We start from the raw sequence: 27,576 nt of genomic DNA on the forward strand, positions 1-27,576 counted from the left end.
ACGGTGGCCGTTGGGGTCGAAAGGTTCTAGAGTGGAGGCCACGTACAGGCAAGCGAAACGCCTATAAGGTGGACGGACGAGCTGGCTAAGGTCGCAGGAAGTCGCTGGATGCAGGCCGCTTCCAACAGATCGACGTGGAGATCCTTGGGGGAGGCCTACGTTCAGCAGTGGACTTCCTGTGGCTGAGATGAATGAATGAATGAATGAACACAAAAATGTAAAAACTATCGTTTCAGCTTCTATTGGTCGAATAACAAGACCCCCCCCCCTTCCTTTTTTGTGTTTTTCTTTAATATCTATCACGCACAGACATCGGACTGTTGCAATGTATTCTGTGTTAAGGTTATTTAATATATTTCCGCCCACAGCATGTAACTGCGATGTGTCCGGCTCTATCGGATCGACATGCGACGACAACGCCATCTGTCATTGCAAGCCGAACTTCGACTGGCCCGAAATGTGACCGCTGCCGCGAACAGTTTTACAACTACCCTGCTTGTGAAGAGTGCAACTGCGACCCTAGGGGAGTCATCGCTACCTTTGCTGGTATGTTATTTAATTATCCACACATTATTCTATTTGTGCGTAACTTTTTAGCAATAAAACTATAAGTACATGTGTATATATCGAAGTGGGCAACTAATTGAGTTAAGAGATATTTTTCGAAAATAGTTTACTAAATAAAAAAACACTGAAAAATGTTATAAAAAAAAATTATTGTAAACTTTCTTTTTGTCTATGTTTCTTTTTTCTCTATTTGTTTTGTGTTAGTTTTTTTTTAATATTATACTTCTAGATTGTAAACCGTATGGACATCTGTGCGACAATAGGGCTTCTCATTGAAAACCAGCGCTGCAGCTGTATTGCAGCAGCATTAAGCTGAATGAGTAGCCCATTGTTGGCACATTAATCTAACTGTCTATAAAAAAAATACTTTATGTGTTATAACTGCATTTTGTGCCAATAAAAAAAACTCTTTTCTTTCTATCTTCTTTCAAATGTGCTGCGGCCCTATTTTCATAGTATGAAGTTCTTATGACAGTGTAAACGCGTAACACGTGTTACGTTATCCGCGTGAAATTAGCGTTACGTGGTATGCATTATCAAAATACTATGTTATATGGGAATCAAGACCCTATTTCAAGTATGTACAAAATTCAAAGTCGCAAAAAATCGCTTAATCCTTAACTACGGTAACTTAGGTAAAAATATAACACTTTTTTTTCTCAGATGATTGAGCAGTTCTGATTTGGGCGTCTCAAATCTCTTGTTTCGTGTCCAAAAGGTTTTACTAAAGTGGTTCAGATTCCTCATAATATATATTTTTTATGTAGATCTTCGTATGTTTGTTTGAAGTAGAAGATTAATATTGTATAATGTTTCTCATATAATTAGCAATGCAATATCCACATTTGTGATGTTTTGAACAAATGCAACAGGTGATATATTGTGTTACAATAAACTAAACCCCTTATTCATAAATGTTATTTATCTAAGGACGGAGCATTGCTGTGATAACAAGTCTGTTTCTCTTTTCAGGTTGCGGTTCAGTTCCCGCCGGAGAACTATGTCAGTGCAAGGAACGCGTTCAAGGGCGCATATGTAACGACTGTAAACCGTTGTTCTGGAACCTTCAGGAGTACAACCCTCATGGATGCGAAGGTGGAAATTTCTGTCGCAATTTTCTATCAAAAATTCTGTCGCAATCTTTTGTGTAACTTTAACCGTATACGCAACACACGCAACTGGAGCTTTCAATAGCAAGAAATTTTCCCCACTTTTGAATCAAACAAATAAACTCTTCAGCTTTATATAAAAGTAAAGATTATAATTATTATCACTAAATGTGCTATTCTCACAGGAGCTCTGCACACATAAAAACTTTTGAACAAAAACACATTTCCTTATAGCAAAGTCATCGCAGAAAATACAAAGCAAAAATACCTTTTGTCTCTCTCTCTCTCGTCTCTAAGATTGTTCATTTCTGTCCCGATAGAATGTAACTGCAACTTGGCCGGCACGCTCGGAGGTCTGGGCGCGTGCAACACCCGCTCCGGACAGTGTACGTGCAAGTTGCATGTGGGAGATAGACAGTGCGACCAGTGTCAGGACGGATTCTACAGGCTGCAGAACAACAACGTGTTTGGATGTACCGGTGAGATCCTAAAAAAATATATTTCGTCTACATTATCTTCAAAATCAAGGGAGAAAAATTTATTGACATTGGCGTAGCACAACAACACAGTGCTTGTAGCCATATATAAAAAAAAGGGAGAAAAAAATTATCAAGTCATTAACACGTTCAGCCCAACATGGCTGTTGTCGAATACTCACAATATGACGCAATAATTCCGAAATAAATTTAATGTCTGTTGAAAACATTCTGCTATATTGTAGCTCGATATATTTTATATTTTTACGTGTATTCGCCTATTACATTCTGCTATGAACTGCTGTCGTTATAAAGCTAAGGGCGAGGGAATGGATTTAATGTAGACGTGATTAGATGTTGTGTTGAAATTATTGAAAAAAAATTGGTAAACGTTATTGAGCCAAATGTGGTAGATTGACTATGCAAAAAGAGACAGAGCATTTCGCAGTCAGTTTTAAATATCGTTTTCTGTACATTGACGCGTGCGTATAACACGTGCAGAACTAGTCAAAACAATCAGAATTTGATAACTACATAACTACACATCAGTTCTGCAGTCACATGGCGTACCTAAAATGCGGACTTTTTTTATCATTTCATCAGACTATTTTGACTTCAAATAAATTTCCTCTATCTGTACTAGAATGCGACTGCGATATCGGCGGCTCGATCGACAACAACTGCGACAAAGCTACTGGCCAGTGCCACTGCCACTCGCGAGTGGAAGGCAGGAGGTGCGACCGTCCCATCCGCGCCCATTACTTCCCCACCCTCCACCAGTACCAGTACGAGGTGGAGGATGGCGTGACGCTATCCGGGCCGGTGCGGTACAGGAACTCGGAGGAGGTGTTCCCTGGATACTCTTGGAAGGGATATGTAGTGTTCTCGATGTTGCAGGTTAGTTGAATTTTAGTTCTAGGTACAGATATTGTGATGTTCTAGCGTATCAGCTACGTTTGCGAGATTCTTGTCAGAATGAGTAATGTGCGAAATCGTTATACATATTATAGAAAGCATACGCATACTGTGTACACTTTGAAGGGGGTAAGGGGCCGTTCAAGTATTACGTAACGCATTTTTTGAAGATTTTTGACCCCAGTGTAACGCGCCGTAACGTTTTCCTGTACGACACCCCCCTCTACAAAAGTTAAGTAACTCTAAAGTTAAATTTTTTTCTAATATTTACAATTATTTTACGCCAAATACCGGAAGTCGCTAAAATACCTTTGTTATTGTTTTATAATAATAAAACCAATATTACATAACGCTTTGTACGAAACTCCCCTCCCGCCTCTGTAACGCATCGTAACTTTTAATAATATATAATAATATCAGCCCTGTATTATATACTTGCCCACTGCTGAGCACGGGCCTCCTCTACTACTGACTCCCTCTCGTAACTTTTACTAGACCAAAATTGCATCACGTAATACTTGAACTGCTCCTAAGGCAGTATGTAAGCTTACAGGGGACGTGCGCAATCGCAGCCTGAAACTTTGTGAGCGGGGCGTTTGTAGTATTCGCGACATTCAACGCTATCATGAGCCGAGACAGTACAGTTGACAGTAATTTTGTTTACCATTAAACGATCCTTTCTCCAGATCTGGTATGATTTGGGACCTATCAATAAATCAATAAAATATTTAATAAAAATGGCCACCCAAACACAAGATATAGGCAATAAAATTATTAAAGGATAATTTCAGAATCAGACACTGACTGACGAAGATTACTCTCAATACGATTCAAATGTATTAAACATCTGGCTGGTGTAATATTAAAATGATTAAACTTACACAACATAACTTATATTGGTGACTACTTACTATACACTAATGAAAATTAGTCTGGTACCCTATTCTGTCTCAAAAAGAAACAAAATCTTGATTTTTATGTAAAAGATAGCTGAAAGAAATACCATCCAATGAACCTAAATAACGGTATCTTGTTTAGAACTTGTTAAAAAACCCTAAAAGAGTTTCTCTCAGTTTTACATACAAAACGATAAAACTATATTTACAAAACTTCGATTATCTCGAAATAGGTTTGCCCTGGCATACCGCTTTTGCGCTTAGCATGCCAGTATTGCTCATTGAAGTATAATTTTGTTCCAGAACGAAGTGATCAACGTGGTGCAGATATACAAGTCGTCGTTATACCGCATGGTGATCAAGTACGCGAACCCCTTGCACGACAATGTGGTGGCCACGATCATCATAACGCCTGAGAGTGTCGTCGACATACAGCAGAAGTGAGTCCTTGTTTGCAATGGCTCCTTAATAAACTATCGTAACTGAAATAATTGCGATTTACACTTTTACAGCGCTTCGTTAGGGGCCGTTCAAGTATTACATAACGCATTTTTTTAAGATTCTTGACCCCCCCCCCCCCCCACGTAACGCGTCGTATCATTTTCCTGTACGCCCCCCCCCCCTCCCCCTTCAAAAGAGATTTAACTCTAAAGTAATTTTTTTTCTAATATTCACAATTATTTTACGCAAAATACTGGAAAGTCGCTAAAACACCTTTGTTATTGTTTTAAAATGAAAAAAAAACCAATGTTACATAACGCTTTGTTCGAACCCCTCCTCCCGCGTCTGTAACGCATCGTAACGTTTACAAGACCCCCTTCCCCCCCCAAATTGCGTTACGTAATACTTAAACGGCCCCTTATCTAAGTAGTGTAATATGCACCTTTTCTCTATATACTAACTCGGTTCCAAACCCGCTAAAAAAGTTAATAAATGAAGATTTTTTATGGATTTGGTAGTAAATAGTATATAGATAACGAAACGTCCAAAAGTGAAAATCATTATTTTCTTGATATGATACTTTACTTAGGAGTTATACTTTGTAGCATTGATAGAAACGCTGTATACAATCAGTCTTACTTATAAACTTGTTTTAGCGTTAAAAGATGGTTAAGAATTGCTTTAATAGCTGTCAAAAACATCACCGGTTTCCCAGTTTAAACCTTATTAAGAGGCAAGATGGCGGGTTTTGACTCACAGCTGATGGAAGAATTTTGCGTTTTAACTAAGCATAGCTTTGCGAAATATTATACAACACCCACCATACACCTTTGTGTATATATCTTAATACCACCCATAGTGGCACATGTGTGTCTCCGGGATCCGTCTGAGTATATCGGTTACCAACGGGCCGGCATAATTGTGTCGATTGGCGAGAGCAGTGGGGGTTTTTTCATAGAATTACAAAAGTCTAGTTGCTCTAAAATTATTTGCCTAAGTACATAAACCAAGTACCACATTAATTTTAGTTTAATCAAAACGTTTCGATTTTTTTAAATTTTTTCCCGCGTTCCGAATCGGTGTGCCAGTTCGCCTCTACCTACTCACCTACAGACACACTCTCACCGTATCAGTGTGTATTGCGTCTTGCGTACCAAACACGCGCACAAAACATATTCTCTTTCTCTCGTTGGCTTTTACGAAACTTTGTGCTTCGAAAGTAATATGCAAGGTTGCCAAGTCTTTATATAATAATTTTGCATAATATCCCTTATTTAAATTAATATTTTTTTAAATTTATAATTCTAGGCATCATTTAATATAATTTTGTGTACTGCGATCAATTATAGATTTTGTTATTATCAACGAAAACTGCGTGACTTTGACATTCTAGTTGTACTACGTATACATAATTGTAACTATTTCAGGTTTAACGCGCTCCTCCGGCCGACACACTCACCGCAACTGATGACGGTCGCGGGCGAGAAAGGCAATGCGCCTGCGCACTTCGTCATGAACCCCGGCAACTGGACTGTCACAATCAAAACTACCAAGGAAGTCATGATTGTAAGTTAAACACTTAGAAAAAGATAATCATTTATATAGTTAAACCTGATTGATGGAATTTTTAAATGAACATTTTTATGTCGATAAGCAGTGAAAACTTGGTGAGTTTCTAGAAACACTATAATGTCTTTATCCTACAACTAAACAAATAGAAATATATAAAAATCGACAACATTAATTAATATGAAAAGGGACTAGCTAAATAATCCATATTATTTATTTCAATTATTACAAAATAACGAGCAGGTGGTGCTACCTTTATGTCCGAAGGGATAGATGGAAGATAAATTTATAAAAAAATGTCTGTGAGATTAAACAATCTATTATTCGCTTCGTATCAATATCCGGAATCCATCTTGAGTCAAGCACCTGTCTTTCCTGCCTTCTGTCAGCGTATTTCCGGTTCCCTCTCCGTTTTAGCCCCCACTATACCCCCACTTTGTCATTGAGCGCTTGTCAGGTGAAGGTCCGATTTTGGATCATTATAGCGTCGTTTTTCGCGCCGATCAGTTGTCAGCACAAGTAAAACTTCGCAATATTATCAAAATATTCGTTAATTTTGGAATTATTAAAAAAAAAAAAATATTGGATTAGATTCCCTCTCCAGTGAATATGGAAGAAGAAAATTTAAAAACTGTTGTTGCGGATGATTCGAACCCACGAAAACGTGGACATTCTTCATCGTCGAGTTCTGATAGTGACAACGATTCATCATCGGACAAGGATATCGACCATCAGGAAACTAACGAAACCGTAAGCTATGCACATTTTCAATTTCTAGCACAACAAGTTGCTTTTCTAACGAATCTCATTGAAAAACAAAATGAAAAAAGTCATGAAAATTTAATTAGTGCACAAGTCGTTTCTAACGATTTGAATTTACGACGGCCTGTTAACAATGAAGGCAGTATTTGTAATCGGCTAAATATTTTATCCGAAGTAAGCACAACGGTTAAAGACCCTATTTATCCAAAATCTGAAGATAGATACGTAGATAAACTATCGCAGTTGCAACGTTTTAAGTGTAACGATTGGTATTCTATTAGATTTTCGGATGCTCAGAAAAAATATTTAACAACCCCGGTTTCATAGAGCTAGGAGTAAACGACGAATTAAAGCGTTTTGAAGCTTCTATGATAAAAGAAGACTCACGTTCACATTTATTAGAACGTACCTGTGCGGGATTGACTAAAGCATTACTTTCTCAAAAGGATGAATTGCATAGAACACTACAAACACTAGTTGATTGGGCAAATGAAAGTAAAGAGTCTTTGAGCCCAAACTCCCTATTTGAGAAGATAGAAGAATTATTCAGCCATTTTCGAGTTCCTTCATTTCTGCAAAATCAGGATTGGATGGCAAAAATAGACCTGAGCCAAGCTTATTTTCATGTGCCGATTGCTCATCAACATCGCAGATTCTTGAGGCTAAATTATCATCCAGATCCGAACCAGGACCGACTACTCCAGATGACATGCTTGCCGTTCGGCCTGTCGTCAGCACCAAGGACATTCGCCTCAATAACCAACTGGGTGGCCGAATTCCTAAGGAGTCACAATATCCGATGTGTCGTCTATCTCGACGATTTTCTTCTGGCAAACCAGTCCAAACTACAACTCGAGAAAGATATCGCATTCACAACAAAAATGTTACAAGTATTGGGTTGGACAATCAACTTCAACAAGTCTGTACTGGCTCCGACAAAATGCCTCGAATATCTCGGCATAACTTGGGATACAAAACGCAACGCGAAATCCCTGTCGCAGTCAAAGTGCCAAACGCTACGCAAGGCACTTCAGTTACAGCTCACAAAGAGCAAGTGGTCCCTCAAACAGTACCAATCTCTAATGGGGAGACTCAATTTCGCAACATTTGTAACTCCGAGAGGTCGGTTACACTGTCGTACACTGCAACACTACAGTCGACAGTTGCCAACCGAACATCCATACCGTCAGATCAGCATGCCACAACCGGTCTGTTCGGAGATGGAATGGTGGTTTCAAGCCGTAGGAAAGACTATGCCGGTTCACGAGAGCCCAATAACTCATCTGCTGACTACAGATGCATCCGACATCGGCTGGGGAGCACAACTTGGCGACAAGTGCATAACGGGGACTTGGACAAAACAACAGAAGTCCTGGCATGCAAACAAAAGAAATGTTTGCAGTTTTTGCAGCAATACGAGACGAAGAGAATCAACTTCAATCTGCTCAGATACTACTACAAACGGACAATCGCACTGTAGTTTCGTATATAAACAAAGAGGGCGGCACGAAGTCACAAAAACTGCTCAGACAAACTCGACAACTTCTCGAAGTTTTAGACAGACGGGATATAAATCTGACAGCGCATTACTTGCCAGGAAGATTCAATGCAGAAGTAGACGCTCTATCTCGCCAAAAATCTTGTCCAGAATGGTTATTGACAAATACGGCAACGAATTACATTTTTCAAATGTGGGGTACACCGGAGATAGATCTGTTTGCGTCCAAAACAGCTCATGTAGTACCCAGGTATATTTCAATGGACAGGGAAGATCGGGAAGCGCAAGGTTGCAACGCATTTTGTTACCAGTGGCATTACAACCTAGCATGGTTGTTCCCTCCACCAAATCTCATACCCAGAGTACTCAGACATTTGAATCAAGCCAGCGGGAAATACATTTTAATAGCCCCCAGATGGAACAAGGTGTTTTGGCAAGCGGATGTTCAACTTCGAGCGCGAGAGCCTCCTTATCTAATTCCAGACTTATCTCACGTACTCATAGATACGAAGACAGGTACGCATCCGCCTCAAGTTCAGAACCTAGTTTTGGAGGCATGGCTGATTTCGGGTGGCAAGATTTGTTAACCGACTGGACCGATCAAGAACGAGGGCTACTAATGTCAAGCTGGAGGAGCTCTACAATAAACACCTACAGGCCGGCATGGAACAGATGGAGGAACTGGTGCGAGTCCCATTCAGTTAACCATAAATATCCCAATGCTGACCAAGTCGCTCGCTATCTAGCACATTTACACTGTGACATTGGTTTGGCATATAGAACTATCTTGGTGCATAAATCTGTAATTTCTACATTCACACATGTAACTTCTAACATAGATTTATCGTCTAATTTCTTTGTAAAACATGTTCTAAGGGCTATTTCAGTAGCACGAGAAAAACCAGCAAAACCACCAATTTGGAATCCTAAACAGTTACTACAATACCTTAGTTCGTATTTTTTCGATGAAAACAACCTATTTCAAGTATCGAGACATACAGCCATTTTATTACTACTAGCTTCAGGCCGACGAGTTCACGATCTTACATTGTTACGCACCGACAGCAAAAGTTTAATTTATGAGAACGGGAATATGGTATTGTGGCCGGCTTTTGGATCCAAAACCGATAACGAAAAGCATAGACAATCTGGGTGGAGGCTTAGAGTTCACCCTGATAAAAAATTAAACATAGTATTTTGGATTACACAATTATTACATTTAACATCAAACCGTAGGCAAAACATAAATCACTTATTTATCACAACGTTGGGTGATGTCAAGCCTGCATCTAGAACCGTCATTGGTGGATGGATTAAAACTGTTTTAAGTTCGGCAGGTATAACTGCCACTCCAGGATCTGTTAGATCCGCAGTGTCCTCCCTGAATTTTGTAGAAAATTTCTCCATAGACCAAATTCTCGAAACGGGAAATTGGAAAACCATTCATACATTTAAAAATTATTATCAGAGAGAGTTGATAAATTATGAATCAAATACACAAAATAATTCACAATCATTGTCCAAATTTTTTGAGCCCGTTCATTAATTAAGGTTCATATTGTTATTCATGTTATTATTTAGCTACTTTGTACAACTCATAAGTAATTTACAACAAATGAGTTTTTCATTAAATTACGATACCCATAATTTTACACATTATAGCGTCTTTATATTGAGCGCACCAGGTGATAACAAACACATCACTCAAGATGGATTCCGGATATTGATACGAAGCGAATAATAGAGAGTTTTTCCTAAAATAAAAACTTACCTATTATTTCTTCATCAATATCCGGAATCCAGGTAAGGTCTACCTGGTGCATCATGAGCTCTATAATGATCCAAAATCGGACCTTCACCTGACAAGCGCTCAATGACAAAGTGGGGGTATAGTGGGGGCTAAAACGGAGAGGGAACCGGAAATACGCTGACAGAAGGCAGGAAAGACAGGTGCTTGACTCAAGATGGATTCCGGATATTGATGAAGAAATAATAGGTAAGTTTTTATTTTAGGAAAAACTCTCTATAATGTTTGTTTGAAATAAATAACTATACTTATAAAAAGCTAATGTTTATCCATTTCCGTTTTCCAGGACTACTTCGTGCTGATCCCAGAGGCGTACTACGAGGCCACGGTGCTGACCAAGCTGGTGGACCGGCCGTGCGTGGTGGGCGACCAGAAATTGTGTCGCCAGTTCACTTACCCCAGCCTGGGCGTATTCCCAACAGCCGACATCAGCAATCTAGTGACAGCGATGAACCAGTTCATTGACAACCCTGTGGTAAGCCATTTCTAGTCATCATTTCAGCCGGGAATCGTCCACTGCTGGATGTAGGCCTCCCCCATTGAGCACCACAGGGACCGGTTCTGGGCAGCCCTCATCCATCGGAATCCGGCGAGCCTCACCAGATCGTCTATCCATCTCGTGGAGGGCTTGCCTCTGCGTTTTCCAGTTCGTGTTCGCCGCTCCAGAACTTTTCCGCTCCAACGGCCATCAGTTCTACGAGCTATGTGTCCTGCTCACTGCCACTTGGGTTTCGCAACTCTAAGCCATTTCTAGTATAGATATATAAGTCCAGATGGACACACTGGAGATCAGCATCCCTAGAATGGATGAATTCACTTTGATATGGTGGGGGATATCTGTCTTTTCAGTTTTGCTAAGTCCAATGACATTAAATCTAGACATATGAATGTTCTAAAAGTCTATCAAGTGATTCTAATAACAGCCGATGTAGTGGTATGTAATGGCAGTCACCCTTCATAGCACGAAGTTAATTAGTAAAGCCTTTATGTATTAATAAATATATAAATAATTTAATCGATAAATCTAATGACCAACTTTTCTGCACAGCAACTTTCAGAACTGCAAGCAGAGGCAAACAGTATACCAATACTGAGCAACGAGGAGAATATCTTACAATACAACTTAAAGATCGACCCTCCTGGCCAGTACATCCTGCTAGTGGAGTACGTGACTCCACTAAACGGAAGCGTCGAGTCCGAAGACTCGGAGAACTCTACCATCTCGTTCCTGCACAAAACTCCGGTGACGGTGCGGTTCCAGTCCGGCGACCAGGCAGAGACTGATGCGATCGTGAACCTGAACGAGTGCCCGTACACGGCGCCCTGCAGGGAGGTGGTCGTCGATGACCTGTCCAAGATACAGTACGTCACCGTCACCGATCCTAACAACGTTGTGTTTTTGTTGGTAAGTATTGAGTAAGGCGCTGTCGTACTCTGAGCTATAAAATATTTAACCACTGTCTATTATCGTGTTTGTATCACCATATCAGCGCTAATTTTTAACAGCATATGCTGAGTTGGGGTCGCTTTAGTGACGAGCAAATAGATTTAAGTATCTCTTTTTGTAATTATTGAGTAATTTTGTTTGTTACAAATAAATATTTTCTTTCTTTCTTTCAGTTAGTTATTTTATAGTATTGTATTTTCTTGTTCGCCTGATGGTGAATGGCATGCTTCTCTGGTTAGTTAGTAGAGTATACAAGATGAAATAGTTATATATCTGTTTCATGCATCGGTCCTTCAGATCTTCGTCAATATTAAATGCATTTCTCCTCTAACCAGGGCGAGCCAGATACTCTAGCTGGGATCAAATCGATTATAGCCATCCCTGAGGCGGATTGGCATCTGGACTATATCACTCCGCGCCCGTACTGCTTGCGCCGAAACGGGAAGTGTGAACCAGCCGTCTTCGCCGCTACTGCCATTTCGAAAAAGGTAAAAAAAAAATGTATTCATCTTGGCCTTTTTATCCTTTATCACGAATATGGCTGATCTTTTTCCAAATCGATTATTAAATGACAGAATTCTGAGGTAACAAACATAAAAAAGAATATACACCGAATTGAGAACCTCCCCCTTTTATTAAATCGGTTAGTAACAGAAAAAATAAGCCATATTCCCCCTTATTTCATTGAAGAGATAAACATGCAGGTGACGCTTATAATCCTGAAACAACCGATCGATTCAGTTAAGAATAGGGACCCTTATCATTCGAATCTAAAAAAGATAAACACACATCACGCTCATCACGTTAAAACCTGTCATTCCAGTTAGAAATCGAGTCCGGAACTGGAGGAGACCGGGAGCTGCGTCCACCGATCCTGGACAACTCGACTGCGGTGGTGTACCTCGCGCCGCACTCGGAACCCATCACCGTGGAGGGCAAGGTCGCACCGGGAGACTACTTGCTCCTCGTGCATTATTACCAGCCCAACTACCCTGGTATGTTTGTTTATTTACTAGCTTTTGCCCGCGGCTCCGCCCGCATGAGAAAGTTTTTCCGGAATTAAGTTTTCCATTATAACTGTTTACGCAGCGCACGCAACGGATGCACTCACAATTAATAAATTTCCCCGTTTTTGCAAGGTTTTTCATTTGCTCTGCTCCTGATGGTCGTAGTGTGATTATAGCCTATAGCCTTCCACGAGTAAAGGGCTGTACAACACTAAAATATTTTTTCAGTTCGATCCAGTAGTATTTGAGGTTAGCGCATTCATACAAACAAACAAACTCTTCAGCTTTATATAATAGTAAAGATTCATAGATACAACAATTTCATTATTATATCAGTTCAAGATCATCACTGCACTAGGCTTCAGGCCCGTATCGCAGTAGACCAATAATCAACAATGTAGAAACTAGTTCCTATTGGTGATGCGTAAAATAACTTGGTGTTCATCTCTATGTGGTATGGAACCTGGACAGTGATCATATATTAAGCCCTCATATTCTATATGAAAAGGCAAATGAAAGTAAATCGACGCTTGAAAGGCAATCATATCTAAGCGACAATCAGTAAATTTTTGAGTAGAGTGCTTTAAAGTTTTGATTTTTAATATGAAAATTCATAACAATTCAAGTTTTTATTTCATAAAGATTTAGTCTAATGTTATTAAAATTGTTCTAGACCTACCAAATGTAGATCAAATGACGGAGAAAAAAATGGCGATTCAAAATATATATATAATTCATTTTCGGTATATTTTACGCTTACATTGATCGCCTTTCAAGCCTCGAAGTGTTATATCCTCTTTAGGTCCATTTTAAGGATATTAATAAGTCTGTTGAAAATTATAATAACGTTTATTTATTGAAATTATAGATACACGATTCTCTTTAACAATAATGTCCGTATTAGACCGTATCGTATAGTGCCTGTATCATAAACACCGGTTTTAATTATATAAGTGTTTTAATATATCCTTAATAAAAATTATTATTATTCTAAAGTATACATTTGTGAAAAGTTCAAATAGTAAATATGATACACCACTTTTATTTAAGTACCTAATATTTAGCCACATCCCACTCCACATGGTATTAAAATCATAAATCATAAGTTTATATAAAAAATTCCATGCCATCTTTTGGTTAAATATGATTGCTCTGAAGAATCTCATGTTTAGTCATCTTTATTTACCCATATTTACAGAATAATTATATCTTTATCTTTATCATGTGTAACGTCCCATTCTAGAAAGCGTGGCGGATGTGTTGGTGACCACCAATGGGCAGCAGCTCCCGTCGACCCTGGCCATCAAGCACTGCCCCTCCAACTCTGGCTGCCGGGCGCTGGTCACACGCGCAGACGACTCCAACATCTTCAACATCAACGAGAACTTCACCGTCACTTTCTATGTAAGTCCCATTTATCACACAATCATTGTTTTGTCGGTCGGCACATCATTGAAGGAAGCTTATTCCAACAACTATCCTGATGATGATAAGGGCATAGACAGAGGCGGCCTTTGGTGGAGGCGAACCGGGCAACCGCCCGGGGCCTCGCGCTTACAGAGGCCTTGCGCGGTGTATCGCAGGACCTTGTTTTACGTTCTTACCGACGATACTGTTAAAACAGGGGAACCTTTTTTTTACTCTGCCCGGGGCTCGCGTCTGTTTCTTTTTGCTTTCGCCTGGGACTCGCGTTGTTTAGGGCCGCCACTGGGCAAAGAATTTTATACTTCGCTACAATTGTTAACTCTACCATTTGTATGGGAATATCGAAATAAATGTACTACGTAGTAGATTAGGCGTTCCGAACATTCACTGTGTTCAACTGAATTGAACTGCAATCCATTCAAACTGACATAGCTTGTGGTTGTGTACGGAGTGGCGTTCATGATACAAGAACTAGAGTCTAAGTATAGACTTGGTCAAATAAGTATAGATTTTGAAGCTTCAATTTAATTTAATTTAATTTATATGGACGTTCGTGTTTATAGAATACTAGCTTTTGCCCGCAGCTTCGCGCGCGTTATAAAGTTTTTCAGGCTAAAGTTTTCCGTTATAAAAGTAGTAGTTTCCCGGGAGCCTATGTTCTTCCCGGGGTCTTAAACTGTCTCCATACCAAATTTCACCTTAATACGTTGGGTAGTTTTTGAGTTTAACACGTTCAGGCAGACAGATGCAGCGGGGGACTTTGTTTTATAATATATTTTTTAGAACTTTTTAAGTGAAACAATCCCGTCATACATCATTGTTGCATAACTTTAACCGTTTACGCAGCGCACGCAACGGAAGCTCTCAAAACTAATAAATTGTCCCCGTTTTTGCAACATGTTTCATTACTGCTCCGCTCCTATTGGGTAAAGCGTGATGATATATAGCACTCCACAAAGGGCTATCCAACGCAAAACGAATTTTTCAGTTTGGACTGGTAGTTCCTGAGATTAGCCATTACTGCTCTGCTCCTATTGGGTATAGCGTGATGATATAAGCCTATAGCACTCCACGAACAAAGGGCTATCCAACGCAAAAAGATTTTTTCAGTTTGGGCCGGTAGTTCCTGAGATTAGCCATTACTGCTCCGCTCCTATTGGGTATAGCGTGATGATATATAGCCTATAGCACTCCACGAACAAAGGGCTATCCAACGCAAAAATAATTTTTCAGTTTGGACCGGTAGTTCCTAAGATTAGCCATTACTGCTCCGCTCCTATTGGGTATAGCGTGATGATATATAGCCTATAGCACTCCACGAACAAAGGCCTATCCAACGCAAAAAGAATTTTTCAGTTTGGACCGGTAGTTCCTGAGGTTAGCGCGTTCAAACAAACAAACAAACAAACAAACTCTTCAGCTTTATATAATAGTATAGATACGTCAATGTATGGGAATGACTTATTAATGGACTTGTCATTTAGACCTGTCAGTCACATATATTTGTTTTATCTATTAACGTTAACTATTGCACAAAGGTATCTTGGTTACGAGCTCAAATTTCGCTTGGATTATTGTGGATGGAACTTATATGGATGTTATTTGTGACTAAATTCCTAACAATGTCAATATTATATTACCGTTATTGTCCCAAAAATCGGCGATAGCCTAGTTGGGTGTGGAACGGACTGCCAAGACGAATGTCCGCTGGTTCATATCCCAAGGGCAAACACCTCTGACTTTTCTAAAATCATGTGTGTATTCTTTGTGAATTTATCGTTCGCTTTAACGGTGAAAGAAAACATCATGGGGAAATCTGCACATCTGAGAAGTTCTCTATAGGAATTTGGAAGGTGTGTGAAGCCTACCAATCCGCACTAGGCCAGCGTGGTGGACTAAGGGCTAATGATATTATATATATTATATTGTCCCATTAATAAAACCTTTATATTTTATTATAATGGCTTAAATAAATAGCGATGTCACTCATGTGGTATTGCTTTGGTTGCTAAAAAATATTGACCCACGTTACATTTTGTCTAACCGAATTTAGGAACTTCTCTTGCTCTCTAGGTATCCCACATTTTTAGAGTCCAAAAATAGTAGCATTACTATAAGCTAGTAATCCATCCAGGTGCCCATGTGTATATAGCATATTAAAAGATTTTATCTGTGTATATGCTGTTGTCCCCACACTACACCACTGGTAGACAATGGAGAAAATAGTAACGTTATCCAATATTTTGAAATGTTGCTTGATCTAAGCCTCATCAACTATAATTCGCGTTAACCAGGGCAACTCAAGCCGCGGCGTGTGGTTGGACTACGTGCTGGTGATCGCCGCTGCCGACTACGTGGACTCGGCCCTCACGGAGGCCAACACTCTCGACTACACGCGCGAGTTTATCGAGAAATGCGCCATGAACCACTACTACGTCAGCCGCGAAGAGACTGGTGAGGGTTGAATTTTTTTCTTTTTGGTCCTGTTCAGAGTAATCAAGTAGTTTATGAAAGAGGATGAGTACTAAAAGGTAGTTTTGCTGTGATTTCCGTTGATATACTTTTATAGATCGACATAATTACTACCACCAGTTTGACGGTATACTTATTTTGATTACATTACTATCTTCGTTTCACTAAGTAAGCAATAAATAATATTATAGTTTTGAAATGTTGCGAAAACTCAGTATACTTAATTTGCTTTCTAGGTTTTTGCCGCGACGCGATGTTCTCGATCACGGCGGAGTACAACAGCGGCGCACGCGCATGTCTCTGCGACTTCATGGGCTCCACTGAGCTGGAGTGCGACGTGTTCGCGGGCCAGTGCCCGTGCAAGCCGAACGTGATCGGTCGCACTTGCAGCTCCTGCCGTACCGGATACTACGGCTTCCCTAACTGCAGACCATGCCACTGCCCCTCCACCGCCATCTGTGACGATAACGGTGAGGTTTTTTTTAATTTTGTTAATGTCTAGACTGGTTTTGATGAGGTTTATCTGAAATACTAGAACATCGAACACCGAGAGATGGTCGTATTTTTTTCCCATTTAGTATTACCGAGTTTCACAGGCTGATTCTCAAACTCACTTTTCTAGGATTAGTTTATGTTTGTGCTACACTTGATAGGAAGTCTATACCATAATATAATGTCACTTTACGCTTAGAGTGCTTTTTTTATAAGAACCAATAGAAAAATTCGGGGCCTGAAGTCCTTTGAACAGTACATGTTTCATATTCTAACAAACGTTTATTTTTCACGCTAATGATATAAGGTTTACTACACGACACTCATGTTTCCAGGCATGTGCATCTGTCCCAAGAACGTTGAAGGAGAGAACTGTGACCGCTGCAAGCCGTTCACGTTTAACTTCGACGTGCAGCGCGGTTGCGACGACTGCAATTGCAACCCGCTTGGCGTTATCTACAACCAGCTGCAGTGCGAGGCCGACAGTGGAAACTGCGCGTGAGTTGTATCCCAGTACTGGGATAAAAATTAATTTACTTAAACTGATGGTAAGTAGTCTTCACACGCCTTATATACCTAAGGAACTTTATGTCGATCACACGCCTTATATAGTTCGCCTTACTTATATTCCTTACGCGTCTTATATACTCTAACCACCTTATACACTTCCACCCCATTAGTTTACGACCCTTATATACTGCCAACGACTTATATATTTCACGAGACTTATATTTTTCTGCCAAATTATATCGTTTACCCCATTTATATACTCAGTTCGCCGTTTGTGCTTATCCTAGTTTAAATGTGATGATGCCGCATCGTGAGTTGTCTATGTTTCGGCCCGTTGTGAGTGAGTAACTTATATAAGTGAGCGGGCATAGATCTAAATCAAACAAACGGACACAACTAGTAATAAAATAAAAATATAATGGATAGCGGCGATAGCCTAGTCGGGTGTGAAACGGACTGCCGAGACGAATGTCCGCAGGTTCAAATCCCAAGGGCGCACACCTCTGACTTTTCTAAAATCATGTGTGTATTCTTTGTGAATTTATCGTTCGCTTTAACGCTGAAGGAAAACATCGTGAGGAAACCTGCACATCTGAGAAGTTCTCTATAGGAATTTCGAAGGTGTGTGAAGTCTACCAATCCGCACTAGGCCAGCGTGGTGGACTAAGGCCTTATCCCTCTCAGTAGTAGAGGAGGCCCGTGCTCAACAGTAGGCAAAGTATATAATACAGGGCTGATATTATTATTATATTATTACAATGGATCATGCATAACAGATGCCGAGACAACGTGATTGGCCGCGTGTGCGACCACTGCGTGCCCGGACACTACGCGTTCCCGGACTGTCTGCCGTGCACGTGCGACCTGGACGGCACCACGGACGACGTGTGCGACCAGAACACGGCGCAGTGCTACTGCAAGAAACACGTCAGGGGACAGGTTGGTAGTAATTTGCGCTAGCTCTAGGGGTAATTAATGCTTGATAATATCTCTTTATTTAAAACTAGCTTTTGCTCGCGGCTCCGCCCGCGTTTTAAAGTTTTTCAGGCTAAAGTTTCCCATTATAAAAGTAATAGTTTCCCACGCACGGCACGGGCCCTGACTTGCCCCCCTCCCCCTAGATCCGGGGCTGACTGAGAGTGTTATAAACGTAAGAGTAGACAAATATAATGAGAAAGCTTCGAACTGCTAAGCTATCGGGAGTTACACGTGTTATTGTGAGTCAACCATAAAAGATAGACATATGCTGTCGTGGGATATTTTTTTACATAATTTTAAGGAGAACATTTCCGTCATACATGATTTCTGTGTAGCTTTAACCATTAAGGTTGCACACGCGACGGAAGCTTAAAAAATGGAGTAACTTCTCCCGTTTTCTCAACATTTCCCTTCACTGCTCTGCTCCTATTAATTGTAGCGTGATGAAAAGTATACTATAACCAGCACAGGAGTATGACAAATAATTGTACCAAGTTTCGTTAAAATCCGTCGAGTAGTTTTTGTTTCTATAACGGTGATACAGACAGACAGACAGACAGACAGACAGACAGACAAAAATTTTACTAATTGCATTTTTGGCATCAGTATCGATCCCTAATCACCCCCTGATAGTTATTTTGGAAATATATTTCATGTACAGAATTGACCTCTCTACAGATTTATTATAAGTATAGATAGATTATTCAGGTGATGTTTGGAAATATTATAAAAAAATATATTTGTCTATCCTAAAGGGTTTGACAGAGTTAAAGCTAAATACTGTAATGAATTATATTTTAGTTTGTAATTGAAAATGTATTTAGCAAGAATTGCCCGAAAAGGAAATCCTTTTAAATTTTTTACAGAAATAAAAACAGATATATTTGGTAAGTTCATATTCCAGTACAGTAAGTAGTTTATAAGTGACTACGAATTTTATTTTCAGGCTTGTGACACGTGTAAAGAGGATTACTTCAACCTGCAAGCTGACAATCCTGAGGGTTGTACAAAGTGCTTCTGCTTTGGCAAGACCACAAGGTGTAGCAGCTCGGACCTGATCTGGGCGGCGGTAAGACGACCTTTTCGTTATTGCATAAAAAAACAATATTCCGTTAGTTAATTGGCAGCGTATATGGCCTGCTAGGATGGCCCTGGGTTCAAATTTCAGATCGGGCAGCACTTTAATCAATTTCCAGGGACAAAAAAGTATAGCGAGAGTTAACGTCAGACGTATAGTAAATTCTTTTCTGCAAGATGCTTATCAAATATTTTGCAAACTCCTCCCCCCTTCCCTGGGCCCAAGGCGTAAGGGATAAGAGCCGGTGGAAGATTGCATACTGAACACCGCAAACTTCGTAAAGAACTGTTGATGGTCACTATACTAGGGTCCACAATATAACTGGCTCAATTCTACCATTACTGACCCCAATTCCACCATTCACGTAGATCGACGGGGTGGCATCATGGCACCTTGTTAACGTGGAGGCCAATGGCACTCTAAACGTGTACCTTCGGGAGCAGCAACCGATCCTGTTTAACGACACAGCTATCTCTTTCTCCCTGGAGGGGGAGGACAGTGACACCAAAGTTGTGTACTTCGGAGCTCCTGATTATTATCTAGGTGAGGCTTTACCAAGTGCATTACGCTAATCATTTCATTATGATATTATTAGGTTGTGAGCAACTGAGGCTGTGAAAATAATTAAATCTCTGATTGACATAGTTGGTTAACTTTTTCTATCCAAGTGACAAAAATTACCAATTTCCAAAATTTTTCCCATCATAAAAATAGCTTCGTATCTTTTGTTATCAAAAGTCAAAAATATCACCCGACCTTAAGTGCACTGATCACACTTTTGACTACCCGTTAGAGAGGAATGCTTGAGGTTTTTTTTTTTAGGTAAACGACTGACGTCCTACGGCGGATACCTTACATACACGATCCATTATACCACGCACACGGACGGGATCGCCATAGCAGCCGCTGACGTCATTCTCGCCGGATCCAACGGGTATGTTACATTAATCAATATAATAAGTTAGAAAATTTGAAAGCACTTGCTCATGCGCATTGCAACTGTCTAGTCAAATCAACCATTCTCCTTCTATAATTCAAACACATGAGTTTCGACATATACCGTCTATATATCATACAGATTCCATATAATTAACTATTTTTGAAAAGAAATAACTGCCTACCGACAGTTCCGCCGCCTTATAGTATACTAATTATGTAAATTAAATGATTAAATATGTGTAAATAAAATATGTTTCACAGGTACCTAGTCCACAACAGCATTGAGCAGCCACCATCGAACGTGATCTGGACGCACCCTGTCAAGCTGACTGAAGAAGAGTTCACCACCCTGGACGGCAACCCAGTATCGCGTGAACAGTTCATGAACACCCTGGTCAATGTGACTGGGATTTATATCAGAGCCTCGTATTGGAAGGAGGCTATTGAGACCAGGTGAGTTGGTGAAGACGGTTGCTTTTAAAATAATTTAATGTGGCAAGAGATTAATAAAAAACAACGATATGTTATAATATAAAAATAAATCCCTATTTCCCTTGGTCACGCTATCACGCGTGAAGGGCTGGACCGATTTCACTATAATTTTTTTGTTTGTAGTGTTTGTTATTGTCCGGAGAAGGTTCTTATGAAAGAAAAAAAATCAAAAAATTGCGCGGCTAATTAGAAAATTTAAGAAAACTTAACGAAAATATTAATTTTATATAACTGTCAATTGTTTGAAATAACTGTCAGCGTTTGACAGAATGCGCGCTGTAAATTCATGATAAGACGGGACAACGTCTGTCGGGTCAACTAGTATGTTATAATAATATTATCTTGAGTGAGTGCTAGCGAAACACTCAGATTTATAATATGATTTGTTAAGTGCTGTAAAGAATTTGTTTATACTGCTTTCATAATGAAGTAATTCATATTATCTAAGATATTTTTTCAATATTGAATTAAATACATAATTTATAATCAGTATAAAAAGGCGCATCAAATTTTTTTCTCAATAATAAATCTTATTTAGAAACCCCTCCTTTCCTTATGACGTCAATATAGCTTAGGAGTATTTTCATGGTTCCTTCTTTTTAAAATAAATTCCGCCTTCATAATATGTTAACTTTCTCCCGCCAGCCTCTCCTTCGTGACCCTGGACGTGGCCTTAGAGGAAATGATAGACATCGAGGCACGCCGAGCCACCTCAGTAGAAGAGTGCCAGTGCCCCAAGGCTTACCGAGGACTGTCCTGCGAGCAGTGTGCTGAAGGTCACTACCGACTGCCCTCAGGGTTCTGCGTGCCATGTCAGTGTAACGGACATTCGAAGGAGTGTGACGTCAACACTGGTATCTGTCTGGTGAGTAGATTGGAAAGTAATTTCTAGGGTAATGTGCGGTACCCAGAGGAGTAGTAAAATGGGAGCTGCCCTTCTCAACCTTGTATGCTTATGCACTGTAATTATTGTGATCTCTTATAATACTTTATATTGGTGGTAGGTCTCTCATATGTGAGAGTCCGTCTGGGTAGGTACCACTGCAATGTAGGGCGGTCGTATCGCTTACCATCAGGCGAACGGCAAGTTCGTCTCCTCCTTGTTGAGGCGATAGCTGGGCAGTCCTATGCAAGTGGTAAAATATTTGTGAAACATGTATAGCGATCATTGTACATAAGGTATAAAAGCCCCCATGGTACCCACAAAGTGTGTTCTGGGACTAGTCTGTGTAAATCCGATTTCAAACAGGGGCCTTATTCTCTATCACGCACGTTATTATAACAGTGCGTAACTAGCACGTAACACAACGCATCATGTTTAGGACTATAGAAATTTGGCTTACAGAATACCATTCCACGCACATTTCTCGAAGATAACATGACACGGCCGCGTTACGCGTTTACACTATCATACAGAATAAGGGCCAGGCTGGCATGATTATGGCGATTGCCGAGGGGTAATCATGTCTCGTCAGTCGACACTAGCTGTACCCTACTCCACTTCCCATCAGGTGCAGTTGGATCACTGTCGCTCCAGTATAAAAAAAACATGCCTACTATGATCACTCGCATTTGGGCCATTACCTACAATCTAGTAAACTCCATCAACTCGATTTCACATACTAGTATATTATAATAGACTCGCCTTATTGAGGGTAGGAAGTGCCAATAAATACTTGATATGAGTTATAATTTTCCTTTTCCCCCCTAGGAGTGTACCGACAACACCATGGGCGACCACTGCGAGCAGTGCATCCCCGGTTACCATGGCGATGCGAACATCGGCACACCACGTGACTGCCTCATCTGCGCTTGTCCCATGCCATATTCTTCTAACAAGTAAGAGCGTCAGAATGTTCTAGAAGCGAAATAAACATTTTAATCAATGACTATCCTAACCATGTTGGATCTGTAAAATTTTTATTTATGATGTAAGAAGGAGATTCTGTTGTTGTTAAGTATTATCAAGAAAGATCAGTTGTCCCTCTACGTTCTGATTAGCAGTTATTGCCAGAAATAGGAACCAAAATACGATACTAGAAAATAGAACATAAGCCATAACGTCAATAGATTCATAAATATTTTAAACAAATCTAGAACGATCTAGTATTAAATTAATGTTTCCTACAGTTTCGCGCTGAGCTGTGACCTCAGCGAGAATGGATCTCTGATCTCGTGCAACTGCAAGCCAGGGTACGGCGGCGCGCGGTGCGAGTACTGCGCTGCGGGCTACTACGGAGTACCAGAAAACATCGGTGAGTAGTTATTATAAACTAAGTTTTAATCGTCACTATTTGGTAGAAAGTATTTTCAAGATAAGTCCCAGTGTTTACCCATCCGTGATTATAAGAGGCGAAATGTTAATCCGGGAATTTATTTTTTCATATAACAAAATCGATCGTGATCTCTATTTTTATCCCAATCGGTTCAATGGTTTCGCGGTTCACTTCTAACAAACATTCGAACTTTTTCACAAACATTTGCATATTTTGTGAGTAAATAAAATATTAAGCTGGCAACAAGATGTATAGACAATCTTGTAAAGGTCACTGGAACACTTTAGATACAGGCCACTTCCTACATAATTCAATTATGTACTCGCAAAATAGGCAATAATTTTTCATTCCCGTACCAGGGCATAAATGCCTTACAAATCGTGAAATAATTTGATCCTTATTTTTTCAAAATATATATAGAGGTTACTACAAAACTGAAAAGGGGCCTTCTCAAAGAACAATATACCTATATAATGATTGACATTCAATAAAAAACATTCGATACATAACACCGCAACAAGCTGCGGCGCGCGTGATTCATGAGGCGAACTGCGGAGCTCTAAGCGGTGAGCAAAGGCCCGATAAAGACGCAGCAACGGTCGCATGCGCCGATTCGAGGCGGCACGCTTTGAGTAAACGCACGCCGTTGTACCTATACAGCGCAATGTTTATTATTTTATTTATTTATTTTATAATGATACGTTACAACCCTCAATATTTAGTGTTAGTATGCAAGTAACATTGCTATATGCCCTTCCCAGGCGATTACTGCAAGCCTTGCAACTGTTCGGGCAACATCAACGCTGAAGACCCCGGCTCGTGCGATAGCATCACTGGCGACTGTCTCAAGTGTGTGAACAATACTGCCGGCGCTGCGTGCAACCTCTGCGCCCCAGGCTTCTACGGTGACGCTGTTCTGTCCAAGAATTGTACAGGTAGGTACAAGTATGAACTATACGCCCTAAACGACGCGAGGCCCCAGGCGAAAGCAAAAAGAAACAGACGCGAGGCCCCGGGCAGAGTAAATAACGTTCCCCTGTTTTAACAGTATCGTCGGTAAGAACGTAAAACAAGGTCCTGCGATACACCGCGCAAGGCCTCTGTAAGTGCGAGGCCCCGGGCGGTTGCTCGGTTCGCCTCCACCAAAGGCCGCTTCTGCTATACAGTGGTTTTATAACAAAATAAAGTCGGTACATACATGGCAGTCCCTCGCAAGTAATAAAGTAATAAAGAACAGTCAATTACGTTTTACATATCGACGCCACCGATCTTACCATATATGTAGATAACTGGTTTTGAGCGCTATTGTTAGCCTAATTTCACTTCTGAAATCTTCTGTAAATTTAAACACACTTAACGCTATAATAAGCCAGCCATCTTGATTCCTCGAAACTGATTCCAATATTACAAACATAACTATTTATAATCATTGACGTATATTCTATAGACACTAACGTCCATATAAACTATTTGACCAAAATCTGAACTAAAATGGCAACTAAATCCTCACTGTTATATCCTATTTATTCACTTGAACAACAAATAATTTTACTTATTTGACTAATATTTTTTTATTCAAATCCGATACACTTAAACCAGAGTTCTTATATCATGAGCGTCACTCCGTACACAACCACAAGCTGTCAATATTTACCGTACTAGATTCAGTTTGAATGGATTGCAGTTCAATTCAGTTGAACATAAAGAATTTTCGGATCGCCAAATCTAGTACGTAGTACACATATATATATATATAGATTTATATAATATTTTAGCGTGTATCTGCGACGAGTACGGCATGGAGCGGTGCGACCCGACGACGGGCACGTGCGTGTGCCGGCCCGGCGTGATCGGCGAGAAATGCGACCGGTGCGCGCCGGATCACTGGGGGCTGAGCAGCGGGCTCGGCTGCACGCCGTGCAATTGCGGCGTCGCCTCCGAATCCACGCAGTGCGATGACGATAATGGACAGTGCAGGTTGGTTTACTCTTCCCACGATGCATTCTCTCTCTCTGTCTCTCTCTCTCTCTTATCTAAATGGTCGTCTAGATAGCAACCACTGCAATGACTATTTCTTCCGCCAAGAAGCAGTGTGTATGCAATGTTGTGTTTCTGTTTAAAGTACGATGTAACTTGCATAATTACTAGATGTAATGAAGCTGAAAGTCTTATGTCCAAGGTGCCGAGCGCAGTGGAGTGCCATGCAGTAGTTTGTAATTCATTTTTTTTACGGTGTTGTAACTGTTTGTGAGCGGTCGTATCGCTTACCACCAAGCGAACGGCTGGCTCGTCTCAATTAATGGCAATAAAAAAAATATTATATCCTATACTCATTATATGACATGTAATATTTATAGCATCTACTGATTACACATGAAACAGTGGACTATAAACTGGAACATAATGCATGCATGTGTTTTGACAATAAGGTTTTAAATAACTATCATACTGTTTAAAGTTTATGATTTAGACTTTATTCTTCTTAGATTCTGTAATCAAATTAATGAAACTCTTTTCACTGTTATAATTAATTTTGTTTTTACCTTTACCTTTAGATGCGCTAAAGGAGTGACCGGCAAGCAGTGTGACCAATGCGCCGCCGGATACTGGAACTACACTAGGGAGGGTTGCGACCGTGAGTGATTTCAATATATTATCATAATATATCTATACATGATTTCTTATGTTTACGCGAATGTTAGACATTGAAATAAAACTATTTTTCGGCTTTTATCGCGGTATTTATATTTTTATTTTCCCTACCAAGGTTGCAAAGTCTTCAAAACGTCGGGAGAAAATTAAAATATAGAAACCACGATAAATCATTATATTTTCTTTACATGACATTCTTTACATATCATTGTAATTTCTTTACATGTAATAAATCAAAGTCCCTTCGCCACGTTTATTTGGGCCCTGTAAACTTGAAAGCTACCAAACGAATTTTCACCAGGCTCTCTAGATCTCTATCAATGAGGAAGGTTTATTTGCATAACTCATTAATGTTTTGTGTAAATTGGTTGGAAAATAAGGACCTTAGTAGTATTCTATTACGGTACCTCCTGGATTCTGCCTACAGTAAAACGCGACTAATAGGGTTCATTGTGGATCGTAGATCGTGGTCGCGACGGCAGGAGCTCTAAGTATATAGTACTTTCTCTTTCTATTAAAGTGACTCCTAGCAGTAGCGACAGCTTAAATATCCAGTCTCGAATAGCCATGTGTGCCAGGAACGCCTAGCAGTATCTGACCCACAATTTGACGAGTTGCAGGGCAGCTACGCACGGGATCGGCTGCTATGACTAACTTGTTTCTGTAGTCGCTGAACGCATTTCCCACTTCCGCGAACCGTCGCGTAAAGATCCTCTTGATGCCCTAACATAACCGCTCAATTGCCTAGAGCCTTGCTCAACATCAAGAGGGAACTTGACGTAAAGTGAAGTGCAAATTAAAGCATTAATATGTTGACTATGTAGTTCAGTTCCTACCGGGCCAGAATAAATAAAGTATATTAATAAATAAATCTTCTCGTTTCCAGATTGTAACTGCAACACCGGCTACTCCGTGGGCTTCATGTGCAACGCCACGGGACAGTGCGAGTGCCTGCCCGGAGTCATCGGCGAGAAGTGCGATCGCTGCCCTGAAAGGTACTCCATTTATTCTATAATTGTCGTTCTGAATCTGTATAGTAAATAAAAATGATGGATCACCTTATATACCAAAAGGGGTCGTCCATTAATCACGTGATGTTTTTAGTGTCTTTTAACCTCCTCCCCTCCCCCCTGGTGTTATGTAGTGGAGTATTAGAGTACTCTTCCCCCTTACCCAAAATTATGTATTTTTTTGGTACAAAATACATTGAAATTTTTAGATTAAATCGCGCGATCAATGAAGAATAAATAAACATGATATCTCATTACCATCCTAACCCATACACCCCCCCCCTCCTTCACCTAATGGTATTTCGTGATTTTATTTCCGAACCCCGCTTTTCGAACCTCAACCTCCGATAAACGGACGACCCTAAATGATCAGACCCCGTTAACGCCTTTTAATCAGAAAGGATTTGTAATTTAACACACATAACAAAATCTGCGTAAAACAGTATACTACAAAATAATTCAAGTTTGACGAAATTATTCTTGAAGTATAGATAAAATAAGGAATCCAATCACCAACGGGCATGTTATATTCCTCAGATGGGTGCTGATCCCGCAAGAAGGCTGCCTTGAGTGCGACTCTTGCACGGACGCGCTCATCTTCTCTGTCCAAGATCTGAGCGAATTACTGGCCAACGAGACCATGGACTTCAAGGTATGGCGTGGAATCCTGTTTGTAAGATCATTGTAGAGTTTATGAACTTCTTAAGATCCTGTAGAGGTTAATAAAAGGAGAGGAATGTCATGTGGAATACCAAACA

General features: G+C 40.2%; 1 protein-coding gene across 1 annotated transcript in view; it reads left to right on the plus strand.

The window, feature by feature from the left end:
• The window catches only part of LOC115439940 (laminin subunit alpha-like), an 89,013-nt gene that overhangs the window by 33,614 nt on the left and 27,823 nt on the right, over positions 1-27,576 (plus strand). Inside the window, 28 exon segments of the mRNA XM_037443756.1 lie at positions 369-448; positions 450-546; positions 1,540-1,662; positions 1,997-2,155; positions 2,796-3,049; positions 4,267-4,403; positions 5,832-5,970; positions 10,327-10,515; positions 11,089-11,445; positions 11,823-11,975; positions 12,311-12,482; positions 13,738-13,898; positions 16,214-16,373; positions 16,628-16,861; positions 17,219-17,381; positions 18,170-18,332; positions 19,318-19,440; positions 19,818-19,992; positions 20,272-20,383; positions 20,650-20,841; positions 21,526-21,745; positions 22,592-22,719; positions 23,011-23,135; positions 23,918-24,091; positions 24,932-25,133; positions 25,712-25,791; positions 26,695-26,803; positions 27,356-27,470. Of these exon segments, the coding sequence (XP_037299653.1) occupies positions 369-448; positions 450-546; positions 1,540-1,662; positions 1,997-2,155; positions 2,796-3,049; positions 4,267-4,403; positions 5,832-5,970; positions 10,327-10,515; positions 11,089-11,445; positions 11,823-11,975; positions 12,311-12,482; positions 13,738-13,898; positions 16,214-16,373; positions 16,628-16,861; positions 17,219-17,381; positions 18,170-18,332; positions 19,318-19,440; positions 19,818-19,992; positions 20,272-20,383; positions 20,650-20,841; positions 21,526-21,745; positions 22,592-22,719; positions 23,011-23,135; positions 23,918-24,091; positions 24,932-25,133; positions 25,712-25,791; positions 26,695-26,803; positions 27,356-27,470 (4,496 nt within the window).

The sequence above is a fragment of the Manduca sexta genome, chromosome 27 (genome assembly GCF_014839805.1).
Source record: "Manduca sexta isolate Smith_Timp_Sample1 chromosome 27, JHU_Msex_v1.0, whole genome shotgun sequence".
Taxonomy (NCBI): domain Eukaryota; kingdom Metazoa; phylum Arthropoda; class Insecta; order Lepidoptera; family Sphingidae; genus Manduca; species Manduca sexta.